The sequence below is a fragment of the Stereum hirsutum genome (assembly GCF_000264905.1).
Source record: "Stereum hirsutum FP-91666 SS1 unplaced genomic scaffold STEHIscaffold_12, whole genome shotgun sequence".
NCBI lineage: Eukaryota > Fungi > Basidiomycota > Agaricomycetes > Russulales > Stereaceae > Stereum > Stereum hirsutum.
Window position 1 is genome coordinate 540,830 of NW_006763142.1, and position 22,919 is coordinate 563,748.

A 22,919-nucleotide genomic window follows, 5' to 3' on the forward strand; every position below is an offset into this window, starting at 1 on the left:
TCTCCAATAGCAGCGCCTCCATCCGCGGTGGCAGCAATCTTCTTCTTAAGAGCAAGGGCGAGGTCAGCGTGTCCCTGAACTCGGCCATAAACTGAGTCACGGCTGAGCTAATCTCACAGAGGGCCCGGGCTTCATATTTGGCTAGACAAGGGCCGTCACAACCCCAACCACATCTAGGTCTCCATTAGTGTGGCCCGGGCTGAAGGTCGGAATGCATCTTGTGAGAAGAGCCGACTGTGTCCATCGCTCGGTGGCCTGGTCCAGCAGAATGAATATCGACGCCGTGGCGAGCCGATCCGTTTCGCGTGCGAAGTGGTCATACGCTTCTACCCCACGCAATTATCCACTTGGGTGTGGAAGTTCTGCCAAATACTGCCATATTCGAATGACGAGACACGACGATGCGAACGACTAGCACGGACTCCATATCCGTGTGTCTTGCGGGGTGGCGAACGCAACGCCACCGGTCGCCACATTCCACACTGTGCTCGAAAAGATTTCGAGCGATACCTCGTATTTGGTCTTCTGAAGTCGGAGCGGCTGTAGACAATCCCTTCTCGGGCTTCGGGCACAACAAAAAGCTATTGCACCTCTGGAACAGCTCGGTTGCAGCACATTTCGAGCACGTATACTTATTGCCTGCAGCGACGTGTCTCGGCCCCTAGAGTGTTCGAAGCTCACCGACGTTGAGCCATATGCTCGTTTGATACCAAACTTGAGGCTGATCCAAAGTTGTCTGAGCCATAGCCAGACGTGCTCGGCCCTGCTTGAGCGGCTCCCGCAGAGCGCATACAAGATGTGGGCACTGCATATACCGGGGCCTTTGTAGCACGGACGCGTGAGGTGGCACATCCGATAACTGCGTAGGTCGAACGATATATGCTAGCCAAAACTACACCACCGATGCTGTTGAGAGCGGGAGCATCGACAAATTACTTTATCGCACCTTCGCACAGTAATCGCCATGACGAAACTGTTGCCAGCTTGCCAGCGGATTCGTCACAGGGAGAGCAACTCGGGTACTAGAAGAACAAGCGTTGTGTCTATTGTCTGAAGACCAGTCTTTTACCACAAAGGCTCGGGGGATAGAGAGGAGCATTGATTACTGGGAAACAGAAAGTATGAGGGAGAAAGGCCAATCTCAGGATTGAACAGGCAAAGGAAACGCACCTAAATATCTGGCGATTGAAGCGCTACTTCCAAGAAAAAAGGGAGATTAGTTGATAGATTAGGACGATTATCTTCACGAAAGCTACAGCACAAAAGAGAGCCGTCCCATTGTTCGCCACCGTCGGTGATGGTGGTCCAAACAAAGGTCCAAGCGGGAGATAAGATCGAGCGCGACACGCGTTTCGGTCACGTGTGTGCCTGTTGATCCATTTCTCACAGCTGTCCCGCACATAACAAGGTCGGCCACCGTTCTCTGCTTGTCCTTGCCTTTCTTTCCCCACCATCATCCACCCCCCAACCCAATTCGAACCCTCCCCCACAAATCTTCCTTTCAAATCCCTCATAATCATCTCAGATAATGCCTCGCAAAGCCGCACCGAACCCTGACGCGCCAGAAGTCGTCCCGCGTCGTTCGTCACGCATCAAGGAGCAGCCTAAGGTTTCGCCTCCCCCGCCTGCCCCCAAGAAAGCTCCTGCCAAACCTCGAGCCAAGAAAGTCAAGGATGCCGTCACCGGTGAGATCGACGAACTTGCCGGGGATGTCGAGGAAAAAGTGACGGCGAAGAAGCCTGCTGCGAGTCGAGGGAAGAAACGGACTGCCGCTGAGGCCGAGGGCGACGCCGCCGCCGCCCCAGAGGAAAAGACTGCTGCCACTACGAATGGCACCGCTGAGAAAGATGCTGAGCCCGCAGCCAAGAAGGTGAGTATCAGTGTCCTCTACATCTCTTGTAGTCGTCAACCGGGGAGCCCATGCTAATCACTGCACCATCACCTCATTCCCGTCGTGTCAGGCTAAACCAGCATCCAAGGCATCCAAGCCAGCATCCAAGGCTGCTACTGCTAAACCTGCATCCAAAGCCGCTGCTGCGAAGCCACCATCCAAGGCAGCGAAGCCTGCGTCTAAGGCTGCCGGTACCAAACCCGCGTCTAAAGCCTCCACTAAACCAGCCTCGAAGGCGGCCAAGCCTTCGTCGCGTGCGGGTTCGCGCAAGCCTGCTTCCAAGGTCAGTCCTTGCTGCTTTCAGTGTCGTCGTGCTTCAACTCGACACTAATTGTTACCGTTTACAACATCTCGGTTTGGATGGGCGCTTAGGCTGAGGCGGATAAGGCAGACACTTCTATCACTGTGCAAGAGACGATCAATGAGGAACCAGAGGAGGCTGAAACTGCTATTGTCGCGGCTGCGGTGAGTATCGTCGCTCTCTTTTGCCATCGAGAAGAGTGAGTCGCTGATGACCCTTATCTTATGCTCAGGCTTGACTATAGCATCTCACTAGTCAATCGAGTTCGCTTTCCCTCTCGCATCCTACATCTCGCTCTGCTCTACGACCCATCTACGTACCATGCATGGAACACAGTGATCCTTGAATACGCCACGTACACTAGGACCTTACGATCGAGGTTTCCCTACCAGCGGCATCAGCATTTTATCGCACACTCATCGATTGTAACTATCTTCCCGTTCCAGTCTTGCTTTCGCTGTCTCGCATCCGCCGTCCTTCTGTATTCTTGTACATTGTCGTATCCATCGTCCAATTTTGCCCATGCATTTTCTCTATTTCTTTGCTTATTACGCATTCGTGACTTTTATTATTCTTGCTTGTTCTCTGGTGTATTTTTCTATCCGCCGTTCCTATTTGTTATGTTTTTGTCTCGGTCCCCTCACGACTTCCTGCGTTCCCCGTCTCCATACCTTTCTCCTTCTACTCGCTAGCACTCACTGCTCGAGCAGGTTTCCCCTTTCTCGTTGTCTGAGGTTTCGTCGCTGTTATCTGTAGGATGCGAACTGTGCCAACCATTTACCCTCATCTTTTTCTTTCCAAGGCCCATACAGCCTGGATCAGTGTGAGGGAGTCACTCCTGGCTTGCGCCCTAATGCCTATGGGGGCCCCGAGCTCATGGGGAGAAGGGACGAATTCTCATCGTCGATGGGAATTTGGACGTTCTTGCGCACGGACCTCCCGCGGGCTTCGTTGAGTAGCGACGCTGACGTCATCGCAGTGACACATCTTCAAGTGTGGCGGTGGCGCCTATGTCCTCTCGACCTTTGCGCATAAAACAGATTTCCACTTTTTCTGATGATTGCTCGGTGCTGTATGCCTCTGGACATCTTACATTGCACGACTCCTTCCCTGTAGCGCGAATTTTTGCGCGCAGTTGGACGAAGGCCGACCGAGGTGTCCGGCTCGAGACTTCAAGATGTCGTTTTCGAGGGTCTGCTAGGGATTGTGGCGCCGCATATCGAAATTGCGACTCCAAGCTCGTCCTATGATTGGAACTCGGTGTATAATGCGGGAAGTTCGTTACTTCGAACTCTTGGATTCGCAGCATAGCAGCCTGATCGTCACAGTATGCAAGGACTCTCGCCGACTTCGGGCTTTGGAGGAAGATCATACGTAGCGAGAACGAGGGAGAGGTTTCTTGCTTGCGGCTGTTCCGTGTCGGTACTTGGGATGCCGTCTCACAGACCTCTACCTGACCAGATCCCGACAGCTATTGAGGTCGTTTCATGGTCCATATCCAGTCGGCCCCAGTATATTGAAAGGGGCTACGATGACTTCGACTCGGGCACCAAAGGTTTTCATCGACAGAGGCAGAGACAGACAAAACTACCTGGATCGAGATGTTTGTGAGCGTTCCGTGTCGGTGTTGAGACTTGCTGAGATGGCGTACTATTGCTATCGGCCGCATCCTGAATTGTACTGAGGAATTTCTCGAAATAAGCGAGCTTGTCGCAGAGCCAGGAGCTGCCAGCCTGATCATTCACCATCTTCAAGTTCGGATTACAAAATAATGACCCACCTCTAGTAATGATGCAGACAGATAAAGCTTCGAACGGCTATTGCATTGACTCGAAAACTGCCCTGGTTTGCATCTGCTTCGAACAGCATGGACAGGAGCATCTCATTTCGAGCGATAAGTACGAGTCGTATGGAGTCGCAGGTTTTGGTCAATATCCACCAGCCATCAATCCTGTGAGCACTTGGAGGTGCTATCACCGATTATTTGACCCAGTTGTTGGAGAGAGATGTACGCTTGTGGAAGAGTTGCGTCTACTGCCAGACTTCCGACCGTCGTAGGTGGTGCAGACGTCTGTGACTGTTTGGTATGTAAAGCCATAGATGTGTGTCTAGGTCGCCTTATTGAGCAGTGTCAGAGGGGGGAACATGATGAGGGTCGGAGCCTGGTAATGGATAGGATCTTCCGCATATACATGGACCTACCGGAAGATACGGTGTTTCTGCGAGTCGAGGCTCGACGGTGTTAAGCATGTTTTGACCCGACATGTTTTGCCCTGCTGAAACAGAAGATCCTCGTACAGCTCTGCATCCACCATCAATCACATAGGTTAACAGCTAAAGATACCTTTTACCGGTTAAACATAGAAAAAATCAACATGCAACTCCAAGGACACTTACGGAGATAACGAATGCATCGGAGCGAAAAGGCTGTCAGATCTGTCCGAAGGACTATACGTGTGTAGGCCTCATGTGGAGAGTATGCAGCGTCATGAATCACCATGACATCGTTGATGTATGAGGTATGTTTGCGCCCGATATCAAATGAAAAGTTTTGGAAACAGAGAACGCAAGGTGGTGAACACATTGCCAGGGACAATCCTAGGACAACCTTCCTAGGCTCGGTCGACTTGGACAGCCGTCCTCGGAGACGGTGTCTCGTCGTGTGCCCACCGGAGTGATAGCAGTTGTGCACTTCTGTAGAGCCGTGGGCAAGATTATCATCAAAATAATACCACCAGGGTGTGCTGAAGAGAAGCACACGGAGAGATCGTGTCGGGCACCTAGTTCGTTGGCCTCTTTGCTCAAGGGGAGAAAATGAAGACGTACGGGCGCAGCCATTACTACAAATCGGAAATAGAAACCGCACAAGATATGTTTCAGGACATTTCCAGACCAGCAGGCCATTCGTCCGGTCACCTTGAGTGGGTCACTGATGTCTGTGTCGAGTCAAGGAAGTAGCGTAGCTAGATACAAGATACTATCCATAGTATCTTGAGAAAGAGTGGCCAAAAAAGTTAGCTCGTAGGTCTTTGAGCCCATGAGCAAATATCGAGGCATATTGCCTCTGGGATAACAGACGACTCGGGGGCGGAGGAACAGCTAAGTGGTAGGAAGAAATGCGCATTCTTCACCAACAAACCAAGTTGTCGGTTTCGGGATCTCCCGATCAAGTCAATTTCCAATAGTTCGTTCACCGCTTTTGCTCTTGCCAATCCCTCGTTGAAAGCCTTTTTCTACCTTCCTCGCCCACAATGGTCCTTCTGACTGCTTGACCTGGTTGCCGTAGCTCTACAAGTAAGGCTACCTTGCGACTTTCCATCGCGCCGGGCTTGTCTGGCAATGTTCATGCGCACTCGACGTACACAACCGTGGCGGTGCCAGTGGTCAGGCTATGGGACCAACAAGTTTATGAGCGCTTTGTTATTCTTGTCCCGACTCCGACTCGGTTTTCGTAAGGCGGCACATCTAGTGCACCGACTACGATTGTTTCAATTCGCTGATGGTTTGATACTCCTCGTTTTGTCAAACCTCTAGCTTCTGCCCACAAGCCCTTCGAGGTATCACAACTTCGTCCCGTAGTGGGTGAAGTAAATCATGAATCATGAACCAGCATCGGATGTCTCGTCCATACGAGTCACCGGGCCCACCATACGATGGAGCCGTAACTGCGGCTCTCAGGGTTTTGTTAGATCTTCTGTACCTCGGCATCTTGGACCATACTATCATGTTTTACGGAACTACGAGATGGTATTTGACCCACCATTGGGCGCTCACGCCCATATTTTATGCTGTGTATGTTTCCCGGTGGCCAAAACCAGTCAGGCCTAGACTACGATTGATTTTTTTTTGACAATCTAGCTCTCGAGAATGTTCACTTTCGAGACCATTTTCGAGGATGGGAAATTGGACGCAGCGTATTCTGCGGAAATGGTCTTGGTCCTTGGCAGGAGTTGGAGCCTGTTCAATTACGGGCAGGATCTACATACGGACCAAGAAACATAGATTTGATGCGGACACGCTATCCTGTTGCCCGAGCCATCACAAGTATCGGGGTTTAGTCCCTTTCTCCAATCAGGGCGCCGCGTTGAGTGGATCGACTGTATACCAGAGTCGGATATGGTTCAAGACTCCGACCTGCGTATGTATGCACCTGTTTTATGATTGTTTTTTCCTGCGCTGTGATAGTGATGGGATTTTTTATCTACAGAACTCTGTGGAGTGGGAGAAGAGTCATTACATTATGGCTCGGCGGTTGGACTGTAGGACGAATGAGCTAGACCACTACGTAGTAAGTTCACTCGTTTATGACTATCTTCTGCGGTGGTCTGGCTTATTTTGAAAAAGAAAACAGTGGTCTGATGCGGCTTGTAGAACAATTACTACCACTGAACGGAGTCATGCCCGACCTAGATCTTGCCCTCATCTGTGTGTTGCTTCCAACACTCAAAGCTACGTGTTCGTTTGGGTGCGTGCTCCGGATCCCCTTCGAGCATTCTTTCTCTTTTTACCTCCGTCCACCGAAATCTATCCTACGTTCATCTAGAGATTCGACTCATGTGGAATCATGATAGGCCCAAAAGCCATCTGGAAATGGCGATGGATCGCTCTCCTCAGCCAGGTACAGGCATATATAAATATCAGGTTTCGTGCACTGTTTGATTGTTAGACATCCACATCCACATCCCTCTTCTGGGACGAACGAACACCGCTGATCTTCCTGGCGCCTTTGTGACCGAAAGCGACCAGTAATCCCTTTCGTTGCGGTCAAGGATCGTCATCCAACATGATGGCAGCCCCCAGCATCACACTATACGACGTTCCCTCTGCCATGCCAGAGCCATGGGCCCCAAATATCTGGCGTGTACGGTGCGTATACCACTCTTCCCACATCCATATTCTGATTCTGATTATATCCTTGATGATACAGGTTCATCCTAAACTATAAACGTCTCCCCTACCGCACCGTCTGGATCGACTTCAACGATGTCGAACACACCCTGCGCTCCATCAACGCTCCACCGACCGCAGTCTCCCGCGAAGGTCGCCCAATCTACTCTCTTCCCGCGATTGTCGACCCCCTACGCGGCACAGGACACCGCCCCGTCGTCCTAACAAACGTCAACACCATAGCCGAATACCTCGAAGTCACCTACCCCGCCCGACCCGTCTTCCCCGACGGCGCCCGAGCCCTCCAAATAATCTTCGTACACTACCTCAACGACGTCCTCCTCAAACCCCTCCTCCCCATCATGGTCCCACTCAGTCACTCCCGACTCCCGGAACGCTCTCAGGCGCACTTTCGGGCGGGGTCGTCGCATGGGGGAGGCTCCGCTTTGGGCGAGGCGGGCCCGGCGAGGGAGCAGGCTTGGAGCGCGGTGAAGGAGAAGTTTGACTTTTTGGCCCTTGTGTTGGATAAGAATGCAGGGGCGGATGGGGACGGGACTGTGGCGATGGGGAGGGAGCTGAGTTATGCGGACTTTGCGATGTGTTCGGTGTTAGTTTGGGTGGAGAGAATGTCGCCACATGATGGGTGGGTGAGGATGAGGCAGTGGGGAGGTGGAAGGTGGGTGAGGCTCTGGGATCGGTGCAGGGAGTATATGGACGTGCTTTGAGCGGACGTAAGGCTAGAATTTATCTCCTTTCGAATTGCTATCATCATACTGCGAGTAGGTTATACAGCTGTGTCCGTGTTTTCGTATTTATAGACTCCATTCTCCTACCCGCGTAATACTGGCAATACCTTACATATTTATCTTCATATACACGATTAGCTTATAATGTTTTCGACCCAGTACTAAGTATGAGAATTGCGTATAAGCACCGCAAGGTCGCTGTGCCACACTTTCCCACGGCGTGTTGTTTAAACAGCTTCGTTGGCGAAGACGCAGCGTCAGACCGGCTCGTTCATAATGGCCATGGCGTCGCCGAGCCCAACGTCTTCCTATGCGCCTTCGTCGTCGGCCGTGACGATCCCCACCCCAGGCCGCTCCATCCTCAAGCGGCCTCCTCCAACCCAGCAATCCTTCTTTTCCCGATTCTCCAAGTTTCTCCCCACACCAGCCCAGGCCCAGGCCAGCGCGACGTCCGGCGATGAATCCAAGACGCTCAAACGCGCACATTTTATCCTCCCGGAGCTCGTGACGGTGTACCCAATATCGTCGGCGAACCCACCATCGATGCCGACGCTGAAGGAGGAGAAGAAAAGCATCGAGCAGAGGGAGATGGAGAGGCGGCGGAGGGTTGTCAGGGGCAGTCCGTCGGCATCGTCGAGCGGAGAGACGGACGAGTGGTGGTCGATGGATAAGGTCGAGTCGTTCTATAGGGAGTGTTCGACGAGCAGGGATGACCAGCCGAGTCCAGAGATTTCGGCTGCTTTTAAGGTGCGGGCTTCATTTCATGGTTTAATATCTGGGGCACGACCATACTTCGGACGCTGTTGCGTACGTCGACCGGCTCATCGCTTACCGATAAAACGACACGAAAGGATAGCCAGTAGGCAGTATGATATACCATGGTCATTATCTAGTGCTAATTGACCGCCATCGAATGAGGCCTTCATGTTTTGTTCATTGGATCCGGTTGCCATCTGTGCGCGAACGCCTGGCGGGATTTCCTGAATCACGGTGCTTGCCAGTGGAATGTATGTGTTCGCGGTGGATACGAGGATACTCGAACCGAGATGACCTCTTGACTTGTCGAACACAAGTTGCGCAGTTGAATGTATTCTTTGCTATCCGGACCCGAACACATCTCGATTTTCTCTCATCCTATCCAATTTGGTCAGACATCTCTTAATCTTTCATCATCTGTTTTAGAATGCGTCAGGGACAAATCCTCGAACATTGGATCTATCGGGTGTACAACTGACACCAGTTTCAGCCGCTGTGCTCTCCGATGTCTTCACCATCGAATGGGGCCTTCGGAGATTGACATTTCGGGAGTGTGATTTGGATGATCGGGTGAGTGCTTTGTCTGTATTATACGTATATACTGTCAGGCGATAAAGTCAGGGTAATACAACCCATGTGTGCTTGTACCGAAGCACTAGCAAGGGAGGCGATTGTATCTACGGACTTTTCGCCTTGTTGCAGACATATAATCCTTTCGCTAACTGATTATTTTCCAGATACTTAAACCGATCCTCCACGCACTCCTCATCCCCAATTCCCTCCTTTTCCTGTCGGTTGCTTCGAATCGACGGCTAAAAGCTCCCGCATTTCGTATCCTCGCTGCTTTTATTTCCAAAGTATGTCGTCTCACCGCTTTTGACACTCAACAAAATCCTTGACATCTAGCCGACAGTCGAAAAGCTTGCAGTTCCTGGACCTCTCCCAGAATACATTAGACAAGAAGGCGATCGACTACATCTCCGCCGCCCTTCCTCAAGCCCCTGAAGTAGGCCTCTCCTCTCTTAAGCTCGACGATTGTCAATTACGAGCTACAGTACTCGAAGCGCTTGGTGCGTCTTTCCTGCAGAGCGAGCAGAGTTAACGGCTTATCCGTTATTTTGTTCAGCCCATGTCGTCCGAACGTCCTCCCTGCGCAACATCTCACTTCGACATAACCGCATCAACGCCTCAGGAGCAGTCGCCATTGCGCTCATGATCAGAGACTATCCCGACGTCGTCCCCGGTCTAGGTGCCAACACAGGCTTCTCTCCCACCTCTTCTGCGCCTTCAACACCTCCCATGTCACCCCCCATGCCTTCCTCCGCGCTACCGTCCACCGTATCCGACAGTCATGCCTCTTCGCCACAGAGCCTCATCTCCACGCTCTCCCTCTCCATATCTTCCAGCAATTCCTCCTCAACCTCCATGGCCACCTCCAAATCATCATTACTACCACCTCCAACACGCTCAGGACCCCTCCCACCACCTCCAAAACACCCATCTACACATCCTCAAACTACATATACACCCTATATTCCTCGATCACGAAGAGCAGTCGCCCCGACCGTTAATCCTTTATCGCCTACGGGACAACATATACCGCTTATCACGAGCTCGCAGCAGGGTGGGGTGACGATGAGGCATCCCGTGCCACCGAACTCTCAGTCCGGTGCTGGTGCTGCTGGAGAGGGAGTTGGCGCTGGTAGAGGACAACAGGGGGCGGCCACGGGGTCTCCGTCGTCTCATGGACCGAGCGCGGCGTTGTTGGATAAGGTTAGGGCGTTGGATGCGTTGCCGAGGTTGGGTGCGCTGAGGACGCTCGATTTGAGAGGAAATGATATCCGGGTGCGTGATCTCATCTTCGTTCTTTGTTAGCCATATTGGCTTACATGGCCTCTTTGATCTTCGATATGTAGGGCGGCATCACATATATCGCACAGGTTTTGAAGCGGAACCGAACCCTGAAGGTCCTGAACCTGAGCGAGAACAAGCTGGACATGCAGGGTTTAGTCAGCATCGCGGAGGCTTTGGTGCGTCTCTTCACCGTTTCAACACCTGTTTGGATCGTTGAATTTGGCCTTAGAAATACAACTCTTGTCTCGAGACGCTCGATCTCAGTAAGAACCCGTGTTGTGGCCCTGGCTTCGACGGTGTACGTCCTCTTCTCCACTCTCTAACTCGTCTCGCCTCGCCCTCAGACCCACCCATACTCGCTCTAATACACAATATCACAACAGGTCCAATCGCTCCGCACGGCCTTCACGCTCAACACCGCGCTCAAACGTCTATTCCTCTCCTCCACATCGATGACGTCTGCGGGGGCCATCGCGCTTGCCGAGTTCCTACCCGAGTCGACATCCCTGCTGCACCTCGATCTGACGATGAATCAGTTGGATTTGGCGGGCGTGATGGCGCTCAACTCGGGACTGAAGGCGAACCATGTGATGAGATGTTTAGATCTGAATATTCCGCCGGGAGATGAAGCGATGGCAAGGTGCGTTTTCTTTCCCCCCCAGTGTTATTTCGATCTCATTCTTTGACTGATCTCGCGGAAATGGTGGTTATCGAACAGGATGTGTCGCGACATACTCAACACCTGCGTCCGCAACACCGAGGAAGCCGAACGCAGCGCCAACGCGACATCCGCCGCACCGAGCACGACGACATCTACCGTCGGGACCCCAACGAGCGCAACCATGATGGGCAATGGGAGAGCACAGGGCAAGAGTCTGTGGAATATGATCGAGGAGAGCGAGCTTGCGAAGAGCATCAAGAAGGATGATCAGAAGAAGGTCCGGACTGTTCCTGGTTTCTCTCTCTCTCCTAAGTCAGATACGGATCGTTTACTTACGGATGAGCGTGGTTCGCGTGACGGTGGTGGTGGCGATGTGTCTGGTGGGCGTGATGTTTCCGGTGTCGCGCCTGGTGTTGGTGTTGGTGCGGCGTCTGGTGGTGCTGGTGTTGTGCGTGGTGCCGGATGGGCTGTATTCGAACAGAACGAGACAGAGTTGATAGACCAAGCGAAAGACTACAAGACCAAACTCGAATCCATGCTCGCCTCCATCCCATCTTCTTCTTCCAACTCTTCCTCGACAATATCCTCGACAACATCCCTATCCACCACGGACATCGATATCGAACTCATCGACAGCGCGAGGAAGACTCTGCCCCCTCTCGCGAACATCATCAGCTCCCTGTCCACCGTCACGACCTCCTCGACGTCTACTTCGACCGCAGAATCGGCGCGCCTGGCGGATATGTTGGAGCTTAACGATGGTCTTACGGATCTGATATCGAAGGCTACGAGGTTGGCGAGGCCGAATCTGAAGTTACAGGGATTAGGATTGGAATTGAACGACATAGAATCGATGGAAAAGGCGGGATCGGGATCGAGGGTGGCGACGCCCTCTGGCAGCGGTGGCCCTGGCTCTGCGTTGGGCTCGGGGTCCGCGTCTGGTCTAGGCTTGAGTCCGAGCGATGTCGTCCTAGCGTCGAACGGTACAGCGAACGGACATGCCACAGGCGAGGACACCGAGACCGAAACGGAAACAGAGGACGAGGGAGAACCGAAGGTCGAGACGCCAAAGGTGGATAAGGGGAAGGGTAGAGCGATTCCCGAGCCAGAGGAACCGGAGAAAGTGCTTAGTCCGACTGGATTTGCGTTAGAGTCGGATGAGGAGGGTGAGAGTGAGCTTGGACTGGGAGGGGTGAGGAGTCCTACAGATCGGTGGGTCGTTATCTTTGCTCTAGGTGTTTAGTGTGTGGCGCATCTGATCACTGGATGTGGCGCGATCATAGGTCGAAGAGTTGGGTGGAAGAAGAGGGAGAGGTGTTCCGGAAGGGCACCAAGCTTCTAGGGCCGGAAGAGATGGAGGGTGAATACGCAGGCGAGGAGTTGCGGATAGAGGTATGTCGTATCATGCACTTGGTTGTGTGGCCCACAATAACCAACTGACACGGCCGATCCAGCTCCTGGAAGCGATGGTAGACCGTCCACCTCCACGCTCCATCGTCGACGAATTCGGCGCCGACATCACGCCTCCAGATCATCCCTCCTCCCCTGTAGTCCCATCGCCGAAGCCTGAAGAACCTTCCAAGCCACCGCCAAGACCTTACATTCCTCGGAGGTCGTCGTCGGCCTCCACCGTGACGCCGAAGAGTGCTACCTCACCTGATGTAACTTCGTCGTCGAAGTTCACGACGTCGCCAGTCGTGACTTCTCCGATATCAACGTCGAGCGCGAGCGGGACCGAGAGCCCATCGTTGTTGAGCCCGACGCAGACGACGGGGCCGAGACCGTATATGCCGAGGAGGAAGTCGTCGAATGCGAGCTTCAGTTCGGGGTCGACCGTGGATGGACCTTGAGGGGTGCTGATCAAGGGAAACTGACTGGTATGTGTGGCGTATTGGCCATCATCGGGGGATTGATAATGGACTTACCTATGATCTCAATAGAAGAGCCACTACCATCTATCCTACATATTGTCGAACGGACTTGGTCGTGATACCACGAACCTCTTTTAACAAAGTGACCCTCCATCTTCATTGCTCATTTTGTGTGAGATACCCTTAGAGCACGAGGTGGTCTGATTCAAACCACTTTACCTGTCACCGTCTTAATTGTTGTCGGCCAGCACGATGGAATCTACAGCCATACCTTGCATGTTCAATACAGGCTACCCCAGTTCATCACCACCTCTCTTCATTCGTCTTTGTCTATTTCAAGGGTTCCCCCCTCCTCCTCTCCAATCCTCGACCCACTCTCACCTTCACTTAATTTGCATGTCCTGTCGTTCTCTCTGTCTGTGTGGACGGTTCTCATTCCTTTTTTGAATATGGTTCACTATGTTTGCTGGTTTCTCCTCACTCTTTCAATATGACCCCACTGTGCACTTCCGTATTTCGTCATGCAGACGCAGTCAGGATCTCCTCCTTTAACCTCACCACTATCCGAAAGTACATTTCGTTTATGTCGATTCTAAACTTATCATTCTCTCTCAACATCATACTTGCTAATCTGAAATTTCGCTGTGACTTGAGTTAGGCGCTGTAGGCGCGTAAGTGACATTGACGAGTTGACAAGTTGCGTCCTATCCTGCTGAGACTGTACCGTGGGGAGATCAGTCTTCCTTTTTCTTCCCTATTCGCGACGTCTACTTGTAACGGTGAATGTTTCGCTCAATTACCCCGGTCTTGGGAACGTGTGAGGGCCTACTAGCGAACACGTCTTGACACCACTCTCGGAAGAATGTTCACATCCACGGCTCTCCTCAGCCTCCCGGCCCCTGAGCCTTGCTTCATAAGTCCTCCGAGCGCACACAACCACCACTACACATCCGAATCCAGACCCTTCTGTCAAAGTAGTCCCTTGTCCTCTTGGGAATGTCGTCGAGCGTCATGAATATTATCATGCGAAGGTCCGACACGTATGGGGCTCGCGGCCGGACGCCGATTGCGCAACTAAGGAGCCGTATTGGCCAGGGACTGAGCGTGAAGCTGACTGACCCGTCCCGCTCTCTCTGTCTTGCCTCCCACCATCTCCACGCTCGTCTCGACAAGGATTCCCATCGATACCGATACCCGAGTCTGAATTCGAGATTCATATCCTCTGATAAACCTGGACTCGCGTCCGCTGCGTCACTCAACTCCAAACTCCGAGCTTTTACTACAACAACCATCAAAGCCATGTCTAACGTGCGTCTCTACGTCCTGTTCTTTTTCTCTTTATTCTGTGCTAGATAGGATACAGAACTGATATCTACGTTCCTGGTAACTATTCGGGTTTGGTTGATCGTGCAGCCCGTTGTAACTGAGGAGAACCCTGCCGGTCTCAAGCCCATCGACATTGGCGACACGCTGCCCACTCTCGTCCTGAGGAACGAGAAGGACGAGGAGTTTGATGTATCGACTGTTGCGAAGACGAAGGGTGCGATCATCTTCCTTGTCCCTAAGGTCAACACGGGTAAGCTCTTCTCCTGCATCTCTCCTGCATCTTGTTAGCCCCTATCCACCACCCAAACCTATACGCATCTGCACGGTTCCATATCCTCCGAACCGACAACATTCCCATCTTGTTCCGAAGTATCTGGAATTGGAGACATGGATAACTAAAATAGCAACTCTTTCTATGTGCGGTGGATATGGCTCGCCTATCATTTTATCAGGTGGATGCACCATCCAAGCCTGCGGGTTCCGCGACAGTTACCCTCAATACACCGGCATCGACTACGAGATCTACTGCCTGAGCGCCGACCCTCCCTCTGAGCAGACCAGCTGGCAGAGTGATGTTCGTCTCCCTCTCTCTCTGTTCACCATATCACTTCTTGATCTGACTGGGTGGTGTTGCATCATTTAGCAAAAGCTGCCATACCCCCTGATCTCCGGTACGTCTTCTCTACCAAAGTGACTTGATGCCGATGATGCAATAACAATGATGCTGACGAGACGTCTATATTTCTGTTTTGACCTGTGATAAGATCCCGACAGGATCCTGATCAACGCCCTCGGAGCTGGCGAAGGCGGCAAGACGAACAGGAGCCACTTCATCTTCGAGAAGGGCACCGGCAAGCTCATCGACAAGAAGATCCCCGTTACTCCTACTGATAGGTTCGTGATCTACTTCTATTGTCCTCCTTTTTTCTTACTGATATAATTCCATGGGTCTTTTTCATAGCCCCAAGCTCGCCCTGGAGTTCATCAAGAAGTATGAGAGCAGCAAGTCGAGCTTGTGATCCTTCGTATGCATAAGGGAATGGTGGAACGCTTGGCAGTCTTGTAACGATAATTGCACGCTTTACGTGATGTTGTGTGAAATGTAGAATTTTTGAGAATTGAATTCTTCGAGCTCGAGGAACATGGGCTGTGGCTTGGTTGTGGCCCACCGGGTGGCGCATACTGTATTTAGGCGCCGGCGTCGTTGGTGTGATGGGGTGTCTCTTCGTCGTTCTAATATATTGGCCTTTATGATAGTGCTTGGCATTCAGCAGCTTTCCGATGTAAGATAGAGGGAAAAGAAACAGCCGTCGAGAGTCAGAACAGCTGTGAAGTAAACCAGTTAAGTGGCGAAAATATTCACACGCACCCGGCTGTGGCCGTGGTTGAACTTTCAACTGAACCCACTTGAACCTGCTCAAACGTGTCCGTTCTCTTTCTCTAGTACCTCGTCCATTTGTCGCACAGACAGGGTAAGCCCACTCCGTTCACCTTCAATGACAGCCTCGTCTAGTGACCAATGAAGCAGCACGACTGACGTACGAGGCGCTTCCTCTAGACCAATTTCTTCGTCATCGCTTGTGGGGTCAGCACTTTGTTGAACCTGTACTCGACCTTCCCGACTGGTCGTGTTATTCTTCCGGTTTTGAGCTCTTGAAATATCCTCGAAAAATATTCCTTTTTTTTCTTGTGATACGCGTCACTATGTCAGAAGGACCCAGACGATCATCACGGTTGACTAAAGGCGCAGACGCCGTTGCGGCAGAGCCTGTTGCGCCCAAGGTAACGTCGACAGGCTTCCATCAGTGCACCACCCCATTCTTTTCCTAACTTCCCTGTATCCTCCCCATTTTTTTTTCAACCACGTATAGCCCGCAACCAAAAAGCGTCCAGCAGCAGAAAAGAAAGCGCCCGTCGAAAAGAAGGCTAAAGTCGATCCCTCGACCTCCGAGCCAGGCCCTTCTGAAGAGGCCACTGCCGCAACGAAACTGAAGCCCATTGAGATCGGCGACAGTCTTCCAGCGGGACTGGTCTTGAAGAATGAGAAGGACGAAGACTTCGACGTGTCAAGCGTGACCGCTGATAAGGGCGTGATCATATTCTTGGTTCCGAAGGCGAATACAAGTGCGTTCAGCTTGCTTCTATCCACGGATGTGATGTGCCCACCATCAGTTTCCAAACCCCGTCGCTGTGAACGTATTGCTGATTATTGTGATATTTTGCGATATAAACTTCGACCGTGAACAGGCGGATGCACGACACAAGCGTGCGGCTTCCGTGACAATTATCCAGATTTTACTGGCATAGATTACGACGTCTATTGTCTCAGCGCGGACAAACCGAGCGCACAGGCGAGCTGGCAGAAGTCGGTACGCATTCTCCCTTCTCAACCCCTCACCTTGTTCAAAGGTTTTGATTGACTGATGTTCCTGGTGAGACAGAAAAGCCTGCCTTACGGCCTCATCTCAGACCCGGAACGTATCCTCATCACAGCGCTGGGTGCAGGTAAGAATGGCAAGACGGGCAGGAGTCACTTTATTTTCGAGAAAGGGACGGGGAAGTTGATTGATAAGAAGATTCCTGTGAAGCCTGTCGATAGGTGCGTTGCTGCTTGAACTCCGAATCCTGCTGTCGCCGTCGCTTTGGTTCGATGCGACGGGATTTTGTGGTCTGATGCTGACTGACTCTGACTGGATGTAGCCCGAAGTTGGCGTTGGAGTTCATCAAGAAGTATAATGCTGAAGCTGCCAAGTAGGGATCTGCTCTTGGCTCTGAAACAGGGAGTAGAGGATATCAGGCGAGGGTACTGACCGCTGGGTGTGACTATGGTTGGATGGATCATATTGTGGATTATTTCTTGGAACTGTTTTGTCGAAGCCCATTCTGCGTCCTTTGGAGAGCTCTCCCGATGTGTGATTCGTCAAGAACGGTATCGAGATAAGGGAGGGAGTCGAACGTCCTGTCTCCACCATCTGACCAAGAGAAGATTATTCATATATATACATAAGAATTACACAGAGCATAGCGAAAATTGCAAGAAAACAAGTACCGCAAAGCATGGTCACTACGCCGGCGACACGAACGCCAGCAATAGGACGTCTCAAACCTTCACCCATCACTCTACTCTTCAGCATCAGACTCTTCCTCAGTCACCGACTCTTCCTCTGTCGCGGACTCCTCCTCATCTTCGGCGCCCAATCCAAGCAGGTCCCTCACATTCTCCGGTATCTCCTTGCGCCCACCCTCCCAAAGCCCCTCCAAACATCCACCAAAGTCCTGTACTTCTGCTGCGTGGCTCGAGCACAGCTTCGTGAGCCGCTCTTTCAAAACAGCCCTTCCGACGGCGACAGGGCTCCATTCGAAGTTGTCGCGTCGTTCAGGTGTCGGGTTCGAATGGGATACCACACCATTTATGCTGATTCTCGATACGGATTTGGCCAAAGAACGCGGATCGGAACGGGCCTTCGATTGCGATCCAGAGACTGGCCGAGGGCTGGCTTTGGGTGCGGAAAGAGGTATTTTTTGCCACATGAAAAAGTTGTTGAAAGAGATGGTTTGCGCGCCGGGGAACGCTTCGGCCCAGAATTTGGTGATCATCTTGTGTTGGAGACGGAGGTTGAAGTTGCAAACGTCGGGAGAGTAGACATCCCCGTCCGAGCTGTCCCGAACATTGAGACGCGCCATCAGGATAGACACGTTGGCTACTGTGGCGTGGATGTGTGGCCTCGAAGGACTCAATAGATTTGATCGAAGATCCTAGGATGGTGAAAATTGGGTCAATATGGAGCATGAGAATAGAAGTTGTCAGGCTCACGCTGAAGTCCCATCTGCGTGAGACGTAGAGCTTCAGAGTTTCTAAGCTCTCCAGATCCCCGACACAAAATCCCTTCGCCTTGTCCTCATTTTTGTGTGCAAGCGCATTTACTCCGATGGCAAGCGAGCGTATATGTTTCGTGGAGTCCCTCAACGCATCAAGAATCCTTGGGGTCGCATACGCATCGTGGTCATTCATGCATGCCCGACCCACAGCCAGTTCCGCAGAGATTTCTAGTTCTGGCACCATCGGCCTATCGACCACGAAATCCTCCACCAACCAACTAGGGCATTGTAGCTTTCTGAGCTTGTGAAGGGCGGAAGGTGGAACGCACAAAAATTGGGTTTTTATGGGTGGTCGCTCTTTCACCAGCGTGGCGGGATCTTGCGCGAAGGGGAAGGAAAGAGACTCGAGGTTGCGTGCACGGGAGATGACATCTGTGGTCAAGGCGTTGTCAATGTTATCGTATGGCATAGACAGCGCTTTGAGATTATCGAGAGGTGTGGTTCCTTTCAGGACGGCTTTGGCAACGGAATTATGTGTAGTCGTGAAGCTGGTCAGGGAAGGCGAGGATGCGAGTGCTTTGAAGCGGGGGAGATACGTCTCGAAGTCATAGCCCTCGATGACCGCGAATTTGGTCAAAAGTGATGCTTTCTTCATTTTCGCCGGTTGCTTTCCGCTGAGAGGCTGGAAAGCGCATTTGGTGAACTCGACTTCGCGAAGGTTCTGCATCTCGGATACCGCGTCGAAAAAGGCAGAATCGACGGACACGCAAACCAAAGAGATAGAGGTCACGTTCGGGAGCTTGTCGATAGTGGTTGAGTAGACCTTGAGCAAGCCTTGCACGACCCATTTATGCTCCCTCGTCGGCGGCAACCAGTCCGAGAAACAAAACTCCTTGACGTGCGCCAATATCGTGTCGGGTATCTGACGAGGAGACTTTCGGACCGCATCGCAGAAGTCGACGTGGCGCTTTTGCGAGCCTTTGATTTGCAGTGAGCTGTATCGGCGAGGAGCACAGACGTCCCGAAAGAAATGGCACACAAGCATCAGTTTCGAAAGAATGGCTTTGTGTTCTTCGATAGAGAAAGAGCTGAATGGTCCAGGTCGAAGGAGGTCAAAGATTTCGAGGTATATCTCGTTGGGTATGTGTTTTAAGGATCGTGAGCCTCGCATGCGTTGTGGCGCTAAAATCAGACGGTAGGTCAGTAACCTCGCATGGAATAAGAACACTTTTGATATATGGACTCACTGAAGTACAGGTTTTGAGCCGACATCTTGATATTAAACAGAGGGAGCAATCCGCTGTTGTGCGATGATGGTGGCAGGTCGCAAGAGCAGGCGGGTATTTCCGAGCGCGGTCGCACGACCGAAAACAACAAGAACTGTGACGGGAAGATTTTGTCAGTTGGATGACTACATAGAGGAAAGGTGTTTCCTTATTGGGCCCATCCATTGATCAGAATGGTCACCATTCGTTTCTATACTGTACATTCCGACAGTCCCCTATATGCATGCATCGAATAACATTTGCGTTAAAGAGCGAACCGAACCTCAATAATACCTGTTTGTAGGCTCAGAACAAGTACACGTGTGAAAACGGCGGCGGAGCAATGGCGCAGAGCAGGCCGACCGGCATGCGTTCGGCCAAAAAGCTATTATGTTGGCAGGCTGTCTATGTGTAGCCAATTGAGGTACTCGTCATGGAGCAGAGGAGACCCATCCACACCATAATCGACTGTGTATGACCAGTGTATCCCTCTGATTTGAACCTTGCCTGGCTCTGAGCATCGAGGTTCAATGCTGGTTGCCCCGACACTTCGAACACGGGTTTATGTATGTAGTAGGATATCGCAAGTCGTACTTGAGTCGTACAGTATTATTGTACGGTGTTTCTGTTTACGAGAGGTCACGCAACGAAACGTTGCCTAACCACCATTAATTCGAACTCTGAGGACTCAGATGCTAACCCCGAAGTTCGAACGGTATCACGAAGGATAAAGTCTTGACTCTAGAGCAAGAGCAAAGAGAGCGCTTACCCTGTAGACCAAAAGCTTGGCTTGATGGTATGTTCAATGTACCAGGGGTCGCGTAGGGTATTGCAAGGAGAGCGGAAGAGAACACGGCGGTCAGAGCGGTGAATGTGAGACCAAAACGGAGAAGTGAACGAACTTACGAAGACTGCCTCCGTCAGCTCACGTGACCGCTCCCAACCAATCCCGTCATTGATCAAAATCCCGTCGTCCGACGAGTCAGGGCCCCTGCACGTTTGCTGCAAGTGTGAAGAAAATCGCAAGAGCAAATAACAAGGTCGACATAGCCATATCGGGCTCCCAAGACCCTGGAACCCTTCTCAAGCCTTGTCACTTACCCATCGAGACCAGCAAAAGAAAAGACGAGTGTTGGGAACAAGTCGAGGATTGGTCGGTGCTGTCGCACGAGAGCGCCGAGGGGGGAAGTTGGAGCCAATTGTGGCAATATCTTTCCACGCGTAATGCCGGGCCGGTATAAATGATAAGCAGATCACGATTATTTCTCAGCCACACAACGACATCATCTCCTTTGCGCATTACCACCATCATCCACAACGTCCGTCTACCCATTTTTCTCTGCTTCTACGACGCCCAGCTCATTGTTTATACCTTGGAAACAGTACATCATGACTACTTCCCTCGATTATCTCAAGCAGACCGGCACCGTCGTCGTCTCCGATTCAGGAGACTTCGAGTGTAAGTCCTCTTCCGTTGTATGGATGAAACCGGAGAGGTACAGTTCGGAATTTGCTGACGTATCTTGACGCTCTGCAGCCATCGATGTCTACAAACCCCAGGTGCGCTGAAATGTTCGTGGTATCGATGAAGCCCCAATTGACGGCGGATACTTTCGATAGGATGCTACCACCAACCCATCTCTCATCCTTGCGGCCGTCAACAAGCCGCAATATGCTCGCTTGGTTGATGTCGCTGTGAAGTATGCCAAGGAGAAGTCATCTAACATTGATGAGCAGGCCAACCTTGCTATCGACCGTCTCGTAAGTATATCGTCTCTCACCATCTCCTCGCTTTAACCCCTGTCCGTGCTACCCTCTACCCAGCTCGTCGAGTTCGGCAAGGAAATCCTCGCTCTCATCCCTGGCCGTGTCTCCACCGAGGTCGATGCGCGTCTTTCCTTCGATAAGGAGGGCACCAAGGCCAAGGCCAAGGAGCTCATCGCCCTCTACGACTCCATCGGCATCAAGAAGGAGCGTATCCTCATCAAGATCGCTTCGACATGGGAGGGCATCCAAGCCGCCCGTGAACTCGAGAAGGAGGACAACATCCACTGCAACTTGACTCTTCTTTTCGGCTTCGGTCAGGCCGTTGCTTGCGCTGAGGCTGGCGTCACGCTCATCTCGCCATTCGTCGGACGTGTAAGTGGCTCACTCCGTCCGATTGCATCATAATGTAGCTTTCGCTCCGACAGCGTCGGATCCTAACCTCCGATCACTTTTTATATCCTGTAGATCCTCGATTGGTACAAGAAGAGCACTGGCAAGGACTACCAGGGCGATGAGGACCCCGGTGTCCAATCCGTGAAGAAGATCTTCAACTACTACAAGCAGCACCAATACAAGACCATCGTCATGGGTGCTTCTTTCCGTAACGTGCGTCCCATTTCCTCATATCTATTCGCACTTCATCATCTGATAGGCTTGAATTGATAGGTCGGCGAGATCAAGGCCCTCGCTGGCGTTGACTTCCTCACCATCGCCCCACCCCTCCTCGAAGAGCTCAAGAAGTCGACAGAGCAGGTCCCCAAGAAGCTCAACGCGCAGACCGCCGCTCAGGGCGAGCCTCTGGAGAAGGTCTCCTACATCGACAACGAGCCCGAGTTCCGCTGGGCACTCCTCCAGGACTCGATGGCCTTCGACAAGCTCCACGAAGGTATCAAGAAGTTCGCCGAGGATGGTGTCACGCTCAAGAACGTTCTCAAGGAGAAGCTCTCCAAGGCTTAAGCGCCTCTGACGGTGATTCTTCATGATTGGGACGGGCGGTTGAGTGGCGGAGACGATGATGACGGTACGAATTTGTATGCTCGTAGACGTTTTTCTTTCGTGTGGGTGTGCGAGTACGCAGGCAGAGAAGATAAAAAGCAATTGTTCATGTAATTCGGAAAAAGCAAAGGAATCGGCTACCATATAGACTTTCTTTGTTCTGTTTCTTGCACTGTTGGATCGTACGGATGGCTCTGGACTCCGGAAATGTTTGGTGAACGTCCATTCACGAACCATAAACGGGCGAATCACCGTGTGATACATCTGTTATCGATCACTCCGCGTTCCTCATGTATCGTAGGGTGAAGGGTATGAAGCTATGAAGTCAAGTCAGTAGAGAAGGTGGATACGAACGTGCACGCCTCGCAAATTTCGACGCCAGGATAGGCACGGTCTGGTGTGGCGTTACTGTGGCCCCGGGGCGCTTTCTTCAGCTTTTCAGCCGCCTCACGCTAAATTTAGCGGTCGTTTTCGTTCCAAGGGGTTATACATGAATACTCGATTAGGATGTTGGCCGCGAATCACGATTTGGACCAGGTGTTACCACTGATTGGTCCAGTCAGCAAAACGTTCTAGTACGGTATCAAACTGGCATTCCGTATGGCTCGACTTGGGCCCGGGAACCCTCTTAGTCTGCCTTCGTCATTCCCTTCCGACCGTACGTAGTACCATCACTAGGTACTAACGTTCAACATCCATATTCCCCGGGAGCGCATGCGCTAGCGAAAGCCAAGGGGAGCTGACAAATATAATGAATAACCGGGACCTGGTTAGTTAGT

The 22,919-nt window shown here is 51.9% G+C and overlaps 7 protein-coding genes across 7 annotated transcripts; 6 read left to right on the top strand and 1 right to left on the bottom strand.

The window, feature by feature from the left end:
- Nucleotides 1–1,528: 1,528 nt before the first annotated feature.
- STEHIDRAFT_132953 (uncharacterized protein) lies at nucleotides 1,529–2,395 on the top strand (the record flags this gene model as incomplete). The annotated part of the gene is made up of 4 exons (XM_007306909.1): nucleotides 1,529–1,870; nucleotides 1,962–2,174; nucleotides 2,264–2,356; nucleotides 2,393–2,395. 4 exons carry the CDS (start codon nucleotides 1,529–1,531, stop codon nucleotides 2,393–2,395), a joined length of 651 nt encoding a protein of 216 aa, XP_007306971.1.
- A 4,583-nt stretch (nucleotides 2,396–6,978) lies between these two features.
- Nucleotides 6,979–7,804, top strand: STEHIDRAFT_61847 (uncharacterized protein; the record flags this gene model as incomplete). Its single annotated transcript, XM_007306691.1, has 2 exons — nucleotides 6,979–7,058; nucleotides 7,120–7,804. The coding sequence occupies 2 exons, from the start codon at nucleotides 6,979–6,981 to the stop codon at nucleotides 7,802–7,804; spliced, it is 765 nt and encodes a 254-aa protein (XP_007306753.1).
- A 297-nt stretch (nucleotides 7,805–8,101) lies between these two features.
- STEHIDRAFT_170302 (uncharacterized protein) lies at nucleotides 8,102–13,517 on the top strand (the record flags this gene model as incomplete). The annotated part of the gene is made up of 12 exons (XM_007306910.1): nucleotides 8,102–8,572; nucleotides 9,008–9,151; nucleotides 9,319–9,438; nucleotides 9,495–9,651; nucleotides 9,708–10,426; nucleotides 10,498–10,611; nucleotides 10,665–10,733; nucleotides 10,819–11,075; nucleotides 11,154–12,308; nucleotides 12,380–12,488; nucleotides 12,551–12,973; nucleotides 13,037–13,517. 11 exons carry the CDS (start codon nucleotides 8,102–8,104, stop codon nucleotides 12,944–12,946), a joined length of 3,711 nt encoding a protein of 1,236 aa, XP_007306972.1. The 3' UTR covers nucleotides 12,947–12,973; nucleotides 13,037–13,517.
- A 231-nt stretch (nucleotides 13,518–13,748) lies between these two features.
- Nucleotides 13,749–15,537, top strand: STEHIDRAFT_170303 (thioredoxin-like protein). Its single transcript, XM_007306911.1, has 6 exons — nucleotides 13,749–14,275; nucleotides 14,381–14,543; nucleotides 14,746–14,867; nucleotides 14,937–14,964; nucleotides 15,058–15,187; nucleotides 15,255–15,537. Exons 1-6 carry the CDS (start codon nucleotides 13,964–13,966, stop codon nucleotides 15,310–15,312), a joined length of 813 nt encoding a protein of 270 aa, XP_007306973.1. The 5' UTR covers nucleotides 13,749–13,963; the 3' UTR covers nucleotides 15,313–15,537.
- Nucleotides 15,538–15,997: 460 nt separating this feature from the next.
- On the top strand, nucleotides 15,998–17,048 carry STEHIDRAFT_159453 (thioredoxin-like protein; the record flags this gene model as incomplete). Its single annotated transcript, XM_007306912.1, has 5 exons — nucleotides 15,998–16,075; nucleotides 16,165–16,417; nucleotides 16,541–16,662; nucleotides 16,735–16,892; nucleotides 16,994–17,048. 5 exons carry the CDS (start codon nucleotides 15,998–16,000, stop codon nucleotides 17,046–17,048), a joined length of 666 nt encoding a protein of 221 aa, XP_007306974.1.
- A 365-nt stretch (nucleotides 17,049–17,413) lies between these two features.
- STEHIDRAFT_170305 (uncharacterized protein) lies at nucleotides 17,414–19,452 on the bottom strand (the record flags this gene model as incomplete). The annotated part of the gene is made up of 3 exons (XM_007306913.1): nucleotides 19,360–19,452; nucleotides 18,108–19,294; nucleotides 17,414–18,049 (listed from the first exon to the last, which is right to left on the bottom strand). The coding sequence occupies exons 1-3, from the start codon at nucleotides 19,382–19,384 to the stop codon at nucleotides 17,414–17,416; spliced, it is 1,848 nt and encodes a 615-aa protein (XP_007306975.1). The 5' UTR covers nucleotides 19,385–19,452.
- A 1,314-nt stretch (nucleotides 19,453–20,766) lies between these two features.
- STEHIDRAFT_61886 (transaldolase) lies at nucleotides 20,767–22,101 on the top strand (the record flags this gene model as incomplete). Its single annotated transcript, XM_007306695.1, has 6 exons — nucleotides 20,767–20,836; nucleotides 20,915–20,937; nucleotides 20,998–21,138; nucleotides 21,202–21,516; nucleotides 21,610–21,750; nucleotides 21,811–22,101. 6 exons carry the CDS (start codon nucleotides 20,767–20,769, stop codon nucleotides 22,099–22,101), a joined length of 981 nt encoding a protein of 326 aa, XP_007306757.1.
- Between the last annotated feature and the right edge of the window lie 818 nt (nucleotides 22,102–22,919).

Bases quoted from the DNA above. Each gene is read 5' to 3' on its own strand.
- STEHIDRAFT_170303 (XM_007306911.1), top strand. From the start codon at position 13,964: ATGTCGTCGAGCGTCATGAATATTATCATGCGAAGGTCCGACACGTAT. The intron at 14,276-14,380 runs GTGCGTCTCTAC...TTGATCGTGCAG, and splicing joins CCATCAAAGCCATGTCTAAC to CCCGTTGTAACTGAGGAGAA. The intron at 14,965-15,057 runs GTACGTCTTCTC...ACCTGTGATAAG, and splicing joins GCCATACCCCCTGATCTCCG to ATCCCGACAGGATCCTGATC.